This window comes from Strix uralensis, chromosome 10 (assembly GCF_047716275.1).
Source record: "Strix uralensis isolate ZFMK-TIS-50842 chromosome 10, bStrUra1, whole genome shotgun sequence".
Classification (NCBI taxonomy): Eukaryota; Metazoa; Chordata; class Aves; order Strigiformes; family Strigidae; genus Strix; species Strix uralensis.
The window spans coordinates 20,323,150-20,332,845 of record NC_133981.1 but is presented as its reverse complement, the minus strand read 5'-3'; the positions used below and the strand labels follow the sequence as shown (position 1 = coordinate 20,332,845).

The 9,696-nt window shown below is 68.8% G+C and overlaps 1 protein-coding gene across 1 annotated transcript; it reads right to left on the bottom strand.

Moving 5' to 3' along the window:
- Window positions 1–352: 352 nt before the first annotated feature.
- Window positions 353–8,074, bottom strand: CAMKV (CaM kinase like vesicle associated). The gene is made up of 11 exons (XM_074878916.1): window positions 7,941–8,074; window positions 4,661–4,769; window positions 3,310–3,441; window positions 3,156–3,230; window positions 2,939–3,077; window positions 2,739–2,859; window positions 2,022–2,097; window positions 1,803–1,939; window positions 1,645–1,723; window positions 1,481–1,568; window positions 353–1,271 (listed from the first exon to the last, which is right to left on the bottom strand). Exons 2-11 carry the CDS (start codon window positions 4,753–4,755, stop codon window positions 993–995), a joined length of 1,221 nt encoding a protein of 406 aa, XP_074735017.1. The 5' UTR covers window positions 4,756–4,769; window positions 7,941–8,074; the 3' UTR covers window positions 353–992.
- Window positions 8,075–9,696: the final 1,622 nt, after the last annotated feature.

Sequence of the window (9,696 nt, the reverse complement as noted above, 5' to 3'; positions counted from 1 at the left end):
GGGGCCGAGGGAGGGGGCGGGGCCGCACCCCCGGGTCGCCCCGCCCGCCACGCCCGTGTATCCTGAAGCCTAACGATGGCCACTGGGCCACGAAGCTCCTTCCCGGGGGCTGACCGGCACGAGCTACCCGAGGGCCCCGCCGCCCTTACTGCCTGGGCAGTAGCGTCGCTTCCGGCCTGCCCGGACCGCCCCGCCTTACTCAGCCGCGGCAGGAGCCGCCCCGTGTGCTGCCGGCTCGCGAAGCCAATACCGGCACCCCGGGCCCCACAGAGAGACAGGGCAGGCGGCGCTGGTGCTGTCTCAGTTTGTCCTCAGCGGGGTCTTTATTTGCCAGAGATACAGCGCGGGGGGCGTGGGGCGCGCGGGGGGCCGGCGGCAGCCGCAGGCAGAGCCGGCCCTGCAGGCATGCAGCGGCAAGGGAGGGAAGCAGGGACCAAGGAGGGGAGGCCACAGGGGGGGCCATTTGGGATCCTCCAGACACGACGCGTGGGGGGGACGCGTGTCTGCCCCCGGGAGGGGGGGCCCCGTGCTCCCTCACCCCCTGCAACGCGGCCCCCCCTCCCCCGGGGCCCCGGGATGGAGAGGGGGTAGCAGGTGCTATGCCCGCTGGGGCCCCCCCCCTCCATCCCGCACGGTCCCCTCCGCGGTCCCGCACATGCACGCGTGTCCCGGGGGACCCCGCACGACACCCCCCCAGCCCTGCGGGGCGTGAGGCCGGGGGGGCTGCCCCGTATCTCTGGGCATCCCCGGGGCGGGGACGGTGGCGGGGGACAGACTGAGAGAGCGGGAGGGGGACAGACCGACCGGCAAAGCCACCGAGGGGGCCGGGAGGGGCTTGGCGGGGGGGGGGCGGGGAGGACGGGCTCCATGCAGGGCTCTGCCCCGCGGCCGGCTCTCCGTCGGGGCACGTAGAAAAGGGGGTGCAGGCAGGGGCGCGGGGGGGACCATGCCGGGGCTATGTACAGAGAGGGGGGCGCGGGGGCCGCCGCCGCTCAGCCGGTCTGCTCACTGGGGGCCTCGGTGGTGGCGGCGGTGGCAGCCCCGTCCCCGTTACACGTGGTGGCGGGCGGCGTGCCGGGGGCCGGGGGCTGCTCGGCGGCGGGCGGCGTGCTGGGGGCCGCGGGGGCCGCAGTGTCCGTGGCGGCGGTGGCAGCGGTGGCGGCAGCGGCGGGGGCCGCGGCCGGGGCCGGGGCCGGGGCCGGGGCCGGGGCCGTCTCCGTCTGCTCGGGCGCCCGCAGGCGTTTCATGAGCGTGGTCACTCGCACGGCTTTCTGCGGGGGGAGAGGCGGGGGGCCGTGGGGCATGGGGGCTCCCCTGCCCCCGGACCCCTCACCGGGGCGTCGGGCCCCCCACCGGGGGTGCCTGCTGGGGCTGGCAGGGTCGCAGGGGCTGGCAGCCCCCCCCCAAGACTGGCAGCTCTGTGATGGGGGAATGGACTCGGCTGAGAGGGGAAACTGAGACACAGGGCACCCCCACCCACCTTCCACTTGGCCCGGGCGAAGTTCTTCTCGATCTGGGCACAGACGCCATCCTTGATGTTCTTGTCAGATGCGGCATTGCCAGAGATCCTGGGGATGGGGGGGAAGGGTGAGCGGCCCCCACCAGCCCCCCCCAGCCCCCCGCCTGCCCCCCGCTGCCCCTCACCACTCGTGGGAGATGGCCTCCTCTGCCGTGATCCTCTGGTCCTGCTCCACCTCCATCAGGCGCGTCACCAGCTCCTTGGCTGGGGGCACAGCGGGGGAGTCAGTGCTGGGGGGGGACAACATGGGACCCTGTGTGTCCCCCCGTGGCATGGGGCTCACCCGCCTGCGAGATGTCGTCCCAGTATGGCGGGTCGAACTCATAGTCCCCAGCCAGGATTTTGCGGAAGAGATTCTTGTCGTGGTTCTCATAGTCATCCTCGTCTGCCTCCTCATAGAAGGGGGGGTTCCCCGAGAGGCTGGGGGACAGGGCAGGGGACTCAGCCTGGCGCCCCGGGCCCCTGCCCCCCACAGCCGCCCCGGCCCTTGCCCTGCACTCACAGGATGTACATGATGACGCCAATGGCCCAGCAGTCCACCGGCCGCCCGTACCGCTGCCGCCCCACCACCTCCGGAGCTGCGAGGGACAGGAGAGCGGCCCTGCCCCGGGGTCCCCAACCCCCGTCCCCTTGCCCCCAGGGTGATGGGGAGCAGGAGGGACCCACCGGGAGCAGCCAGGATCAGCCCCGGGGTGATGGGGAGCAGGAGGGACCCACTGGGAGAACCCAGGATCAGGCCTGGGGTGATGGGGAGTGAGAGGGACCTATCGGGAGCACCCACAATCAGTCCCTAGGGTGATGGGGAGCATCAGGAACCCATGGGGAGCACCCAGGATCAGTCCCTGGGGTGATGGGGAGCATCAGGAACCCATGGGGAGCACCCAGGATCAGTCCCTGGGGTGATGGCAAGTGGGAGGGACCCACCGAGAGCACTCAGGATCAGCCCTGGGGTGATGGGGAGCATCAGGAACCCATGGGGAGCACCTAGGATCAGCCCTGGGGTGACGGGGAGAGGGATCGACCCACCAGGAGCACCCAGGATCAGTCCCTGGGCTGATGGGGAGCAGGAGGGACCTGCCAGAAGCATCTGTGGCCATCAGGAGGGACCTGATGGGACCCCCAGGACTGGTCCCCGGGGTGGTGGGAAGCATCAGGGACCTGCTGGGCCCCCAGCAGTGCCACCCACCCCTGCGCACCCACCCAGCTGGCTCTCACCCACCCAGGTACTCGGGGGTGCCACAGGGCTCCTTGATGAGCCCGTTCTCCAGCTTGGCCAGGTGGAAGTCGCTGATGACAATCTTGGAGTTCTTCAGGCGGTTATAGTACACCAGGTTCTCCAGCTGCCAGCACAGGGGCCGTCAGCGCCAGGGCAGGGGGCATGCCAGCACCCATGGGTGCTCCCACCCCCCCACCACCAACCTTGAGGTTCCTGTGGACGATCTTGAGTGAGTGCAGGTAGGCGACGGCCTCCAGCACCTGCCGGATGACATTGCTGGTGTCCCTCTCCGAGTAGTAGCCCTGGTCCAGGATCCAGTCGAAGACCTCCCGGCCGGTGGCCCTGCCAACAGCAGCTCTGCTGAGACACCCCCGCGGTGGGGGCACCCCCAGCCAGCCCCCCTGCACCCCCCAAACTTACAGCTCCAGGAAGATGAAATACTCCTTGCGGGTGATGTAGACGTCCACCAGCTGCAGGATGTTGGGGTGCTTCACCCTACAGAGAGACGGGGGCATGGGTGGGGGTCCGCGCTTTGCCTGGTGGCATGGGACCCCACCTCATCCCTGGCGCTCACATTTTGAGGATGATGATCTCGTTTTTGGCCGCCTTCCGCACCTTCCGCCCGTCCCGCTTCAGAAACTTCTTGCAGGTGTACAGCTTCCCCGTCGTCTTCTCCTTGGCCCGGAAGATTTCGCAGAACTCCTCCCTGCAAAGGCGCATGCAGTCGTCACCCCCCCGGGGACCACCGAGCTTGGGGTGCTTGGGTGGTCCCTGGGCCCACCAGCATCCCCCCATCCCAGTGGCAAGGGGAGATGCTGCAGGGATGGAAGGAAGCTGCAGCTAAAAACCCCTCCAGAGCAGAGGTGGGCAGAAAAAAAGGGCAGTGAGAAGAAACTGATACAGAATAAACAAATTGATAGGGAAGGGGGAAACTTTGCTGGTTAAAAAGCCCCTTCCCCACAGCAGCTGGAGTAGGATCCACTGCGAAGCCGCCCATGTCGAGGCGGAACAGCAGCACGCCCTGACATCAGTGCGGGTGCTGCAGTCGGGAAGAAAGAAGGGGAGATGCGCTGGTTGCCTGGGGATGCTGCAATATTTCTGTTCTATTATTAATGGTGCTCGAGCCCATCGGCCGGGCCGGAGCCACGGGAGAGCCTGCAGGGAGCACCCAGCACTGCTCCACAAAGCCTTTGGCTTTCCAACCCCCCTGGCTGCACCAGAATCCTCGCGGCTGTTACCCTGGGTGTGAGGGAACCGGGACCCACAGGCTTTGGGACAGGCTGCCTGGAGGATAGAACAAAACTTTGAGAGCACCCAAAAAGGTCCCCACCGCCACCCAGCATAACCTCACCAGGCGGGCATGACCCACAGCCAAGCAGTCCCAGCATTTTGCAGGCCGATGGAAAAATTTCTGGTGCATATTTTGGAGTCAAACTGCTCTTAATGGGTCTGAGCGTTTCATTTTGTAGGGTGCTTCCGAAAGGGGCCCCCAACACGGCAATAAAAGTTGTGGAGAAGCAGCAGCGCTCTGCTCCCCTGCAAATGACATCTGCCCTTTCCTTTGCTGGAGCAGAGCCCTCCTGCTTCCCGCAGTGCTCAGGGGAGCCGGGATCGTGTGGAATTACTGCAATTCCCGCAGATCTTGGGGGGAAGAGGGAGGCATACGGGGAGCCACCTGGTTGCAGCCACCAGCAGCGGAGAAACCTCGCTGCCCTCCTCAGAGCCGGCGGTGAATGCCCTCATGCGCCCACCAGCCTTAGGGACTAATTAGGGGATAACCACCCCAAAATGCACCATGCCCGTCCCAGCCAGGGACCAGCACCCCAAAAGCCCCCGTGGGCGGTGCCGTGCCACTCCTCAGCCCAGGGCATGCAGGAGGTTGGGGTCCCCGGGGCACCCCTGGAGCCAGGGAGGGACTAACTCACGTTTTGATGACCTGGCCCAGGTCATATCTGTCGGTCACCTCGGACGGCTGGTTATAATCTTTCTTGTCTCCCAGTGTCACGCAGCCAAACGGCATCGCAGGGCCCGGTGCTGGCAGGGCAGGGAGAGGCGGTGAGTGCCCTGGCACCGCCGGCCCCCTGGAGCCGCGCCAGGCCCCCCCCCCGAGCCGTGGTAATTAACGTCAAACCTGACGAAGCGCAGCGGCTGCTCGTGCTCCCCGGCTGCCGCAAGCCGCCACGTGCCCAGCCTCACCGATGTGCGTCCATCCCTGTGGCACCCGGCCACTCTGCCTGGGCTCAGGCTGCTGGCACGGCTGCAAGCCGGCCCCTCTGGCCCTTGTTTGCAGATCATTAATAATTTATTAAGTAGCCAGGACTAGCGCAGAGCCCGGAGCACCCGCTGGGGAGTCAAGCAGAGGCGAATGGACCCTTTCCCGCTTTCTCAGCCTGGTTTTGCCTCATGGTGACATTTCTACAGCCAAGGCTTCCCCAGGCGGAGCATCGTCACACACCGTCACATGTGCAGCAAGTTACACCAGCCTCAGCTCCCCATCCGCTACCAACCCCAACAGCCCCACCGCAGCACCGGGCAAGCAAACACCACAGTTCAGTGGTGCCAGCCCTCCCACTGCTGGCAGCAGGCAGGACATCATCCCGGCACGCGCCGGCTCCTCCGGCCCTTTAGGAATGACATTTTGCCCCTTGCTTTCCTGCCAGGAACCCTCTGAAACCAGACCCTGCTTGGAAGCTTCCCATCAAAAAATTGGTTCCATAAAGTGTTTTTTTTCCCTTTCCCACCCCATTACCAGGAGGAAGTTTCAAATGACATTATTTTCTGATGGCTCAGAAGGAGACAGGTCTCCCTGGGCCCCTCCAGCCCTCTTAGAGGATGGGCCCGAGTGGGACCCGGTGGCGGGATGCTGGCACGACGCTGGAGGCACACGTTGCCCGGTGCTAAAGCTCCTGAAACACCATGCTGCAATGTGCCAGCCTTGCCGTGCCGTGCCAGCAGCACCCGGGGCCCGGCAGCGAGGGCCGCGGGCAGGATGGCAGCGCGGGATGCGGGAGCCGGCATCGCGGGTACCCAAGCTCTGAGCCTGTTGCTATGGCAATGGGAGCTGGAGATGCAGAAAGCGGCACATCCTTCGGAGGGGGCAGGGACGGGCAGCACCCGACCCACCTGCGGGTGCGCGGCCCCAGCCCTGCCGCACGGGCCCCGGGAGGAAGGTGGTCCTGTCCACAGCCCCCAGGGCATGCCCCTAAGTGCTCCCTGGGGTGACTGACCCCAAATCTGGGTGGGACATGGGTGCGGCGAGCTGGGAAATGGGGGGATGCTCCTTCCTGCCTCCATCCCTCGGGGCTGACCTGCCTCTGTGCCTGCAGGATGGGTGCTCCCAGCTCGCATGACACCCAGGCACCCTCCTGCCGGGAAAACCACGCCGGGCAAGACAGCTCCTGTCCCCATCCCGCACTGGTGCACCCAGTCCCAAAAGAGAGGCAGAGCACCCATGGGACATTCTTCCCCGCGCCACAGACTGGGCGAGGCTTTCCAGCCCACGCTCAGCTCATCCCAACAGCCTCCCTAGCAAACGTGTCCTGCCTGGCACCTCGGTGTCCCCATGCCACACGATGCCAGCTCTGCCATGCCGCTGTGCCCGGCTGAGGGGGACGAGGGCTGTCCTGGCAGCCGCTGGCGTGGCGGCGGGCTCGGTGCCGCGGGCCGGCAGGGGTAGAGCCGGCCTGTGGGCAGGCGGGAATGCTGCCAGCGCTGGCGGCATGATGCCAGGATTAGCTGGGAAGGGGACCCGGGTGGGATGATATATCGGGATTTTATTGCTGTCTCTGCGAGTGCTCAGCTAATCTGCGCTCATAAAATTAGTTCCTGTTGGTTTAGCGGGGACCCTTCCTGATAGGGCTGAGCACCGGCACCCTCCCCTGCCCCGGGCTGGCTCGGGGGGACTCAACACACCCGGGGTACCCCACAAGGGAGGCTGGCACCCAGCCCCACATCGGGGCCAGCACCTGCACCCCACAGGTGAGAGCACCCCTGCCACGGCAGGGGCACCCAGGCAAGGGGTGGGTGAAGGGGTGAGTGCTCCCTTCGCGGGGCGTCGGGGGGGAGGGTGGGTGCTGCGCCGGCACCCGCACACAGCCAGCCCCCCCCCCCCCCCCCCCCCAAGCGTCTAATTTAGGAGCAGAAGCAACAGCGGGTGTAAGACAATAGCGGGGAAGTGGGTGGCCGGGTGCGGACGGCACGGAGGGATGACGCAGCCGTGCAGCCCTCGCCAGCGGGCCCCCCCAGCCCCCCGAGCCCCGGCTCTGCCCCACGGCGCGGGGTGCCACCGGCCGGTGCTCTGCCTCCGGCCCCGCTTCCACCTGCAGCCACCCTGGACGTGTCGGGGGCGGGGGGGGTATCCCCGCTGCCATCCCGCCCCCCCACATCCCGGGGGAAGGATGTACCGGGGACAGGGACAAACGCAGCCCGGCCGAGACGGACCGAAATGTTGCTAGTGCAGGCAGCAGGCAGGCAGCGGGGAGGCGGAGGGGCTGCGCCAGCCCCGCGCTGCCCGCAGGAGCCCGCGGACTGGGGCAGAGGCAGGGCTGGGGGAGCCCCAACACCCCGCGGGGCCGGGCCGGAGCCCACCGCCCCCCAGCCCCGAGACGGGGTGCGGAGGTGCAGCCCGGGCCGCGCAGCGCAGGAGAGGTCTCGGCCGTGGCCGGTTCGGAGCGATGCGGCAGCGGGAAGGGAGCGGAGCTGCGGGAGAGGGGGGCAGGGGGCCCGGGGGGGGCTGCTCGGCGGCGGAGGCGCGGGGCGAGGGTCCCCGAGAGCACCCCCCGCCGCGGGTCCGGCCCGGCACTCCGGGCTCCGCGCTGGACGCGGGGGCGGCTCCGGGGCAGGAGCGGCCCGGGGCGGCGGGGGGGGGGGGCGGGGGAAAGGCGGGCGGTGCGGGGGGAGCCGGGCTCCGGCAGCTCGCCGTGCCCGCGGCGCCCGTCGGGGCTCGGGGGCCGCGGGCCGCGGGGCGCCGGCGGGGGCGGTGCGGCAGCGGGCAGCCGTCGGGGCGCACACGCACCCGGGCACGGCCCGGCACGGCCCCGCCGGGGTGTCCTGGGCCACCGGAGCGGGGCGGGAGGGGGGGGGAGTAGGGGGGCAGCCCCGGGCCAACAAGTGCCAAATCCCACCAACACCCCCACCCCGGGCCCGGCCCCCCCAGCCCGCAGCACGGCTCGGCTCGGCTCGGGGCTGTCCCGGCGCGGCGCTCACCTGCACGCCTCTCCGACCGCAAAGGGGGGCCGCGGCCGCGGCCCGGGCCGCCGCTCGGGGGGGCCGCACGCCCCTCCCTCCCTCCCTGCGAGCCGAGCCGAGCCGAGCCGAGCCGAGCCGAGCCGAGCCGAGCCGAGCCGTCGGTCCGTCGCGGCGCGGCCCCGCGCGCCCGGCGCGGCAAGTTGGGGGGGCGGGACCGCGGGGCCCCGCCCCGCCCCGGGCGCCCCGCCCCGCCCCGCCCCTGACGTCACCGCCGAACTTCGCGCCCCGCCCGTCGGGCGCGGGAGAGTCACCCGCGGGGACGGGTCACGCGTGGCCCTGGGGCGCGCCCCGGTACCGCGGCGGGACGGGGCGGCCGTGTCCCCCGGGGCCACCCCCGCGCCAAAGTCACCGAAACGGGGCTGGGACGCTGCCACGCCTCGGGGACCCCACGGGACCCCAGGAGACCCCACACCATCACCCACGTGGCAGCAGCTCGAGGGGCAGATAAACACTCGTGATCCCCGCGGCTTGCTCCGGTCTATCCGGGCCGGGCCGGGTGAGGCGGAACTGCTCTGCCCATGTCCCCCGAGGCCATCCCCGCTGTCCCTGTAGGAGGTGGCCTGGCCGCCCGGGGGAGGCTGTGCCCCGCTGGCCGTGTCCTGCCCAGCCCCGAGAGCCGGGGCAGCCCGGGTGTCCCAGCAGGCCTTACTGAGGGGGTGGGGACCGAGGCGAGGTACAGAGCACCGGGGTGAGTCGGGGTCCCCTGGGCTGTGCCATGGCCACCAGCCCTGGATGAGATGGGATGGGGTGGAATGGGATGGAACAGGAGCAGGTTATTAGCAGTGCTGAGTGTGGGCTCAGTGTCACGAGTGTCTGTCCCCTGAGGACACCAAGAGGAGCCATGAAGACACAGGTGGACGCACAGTCCTGCCTCCACGTCGTGATCCTGCGGGAACCAGGTGACTGCCCTCATCCTCCTTCCCCAGCTGTGGGGCCAAAGGCCTTGCTTGCTCCCCCTCATGCAGGGATTGTCTGTACCCCACGGCCTGGGCCAAGGGGCAAGAAAGGAGCAACAAATTGGCCACCCTGATACCCTTAACTTTGCCCACAGCCCAGGGATGGTGCTCAGCCTGGGGTGGGCAACACGGCCCCAGGGCACAGCGGGGCCCCCAGCCCCTTCCTCCAGCCTGCGGAGCCCCTCGCTCCTCACGCAGCGCAGCCGCGTGTGCTGAGCCTCCCGAACGGCTGCGTGCTGCGCGCTGGCATTTGCGGCCCATATGGTGCCGCTTCCGAGCTGCAACCCCCTCCCCTCCCCTCTTCTCCCCTCCCCTCCTCTCTCCTCCCCTCTTCTCCCCTCCCCTCCTCCCTGCCCTGCACCCGACAAACCTCAGCTCCCCAAAAACACCCGACCCATGCCGTCCTGAGCCACTGCGGGCATGTGGCTATCCTCTCCCATGGCCCGCAGCCCCCCGAGCCCAGGTCGGGCAGGCCCATGGACGGGGGACACCAGGCTCCTGTCCCCAAAGCCAGCATCCCCACTCTGCGCACAGGGAGAGCAGCCAGCACCCAGAGGCAGCCCGGGGCACCCTCTGCACCCATCGCCTGCACGGCACCGAGCCACACAAGCCCCAGGCCCACTGCCACCCGCGCCGGGTAATTAACGGTGCGTGAGAGCAGGGAATTAGCAGGGCACTGTAGTTTGAGCTTCTAATCAAGAATTTAATCATACTGGCTGGCAGCAGCGCGGCACAGTTATTAATCTTTGCACCTCGTG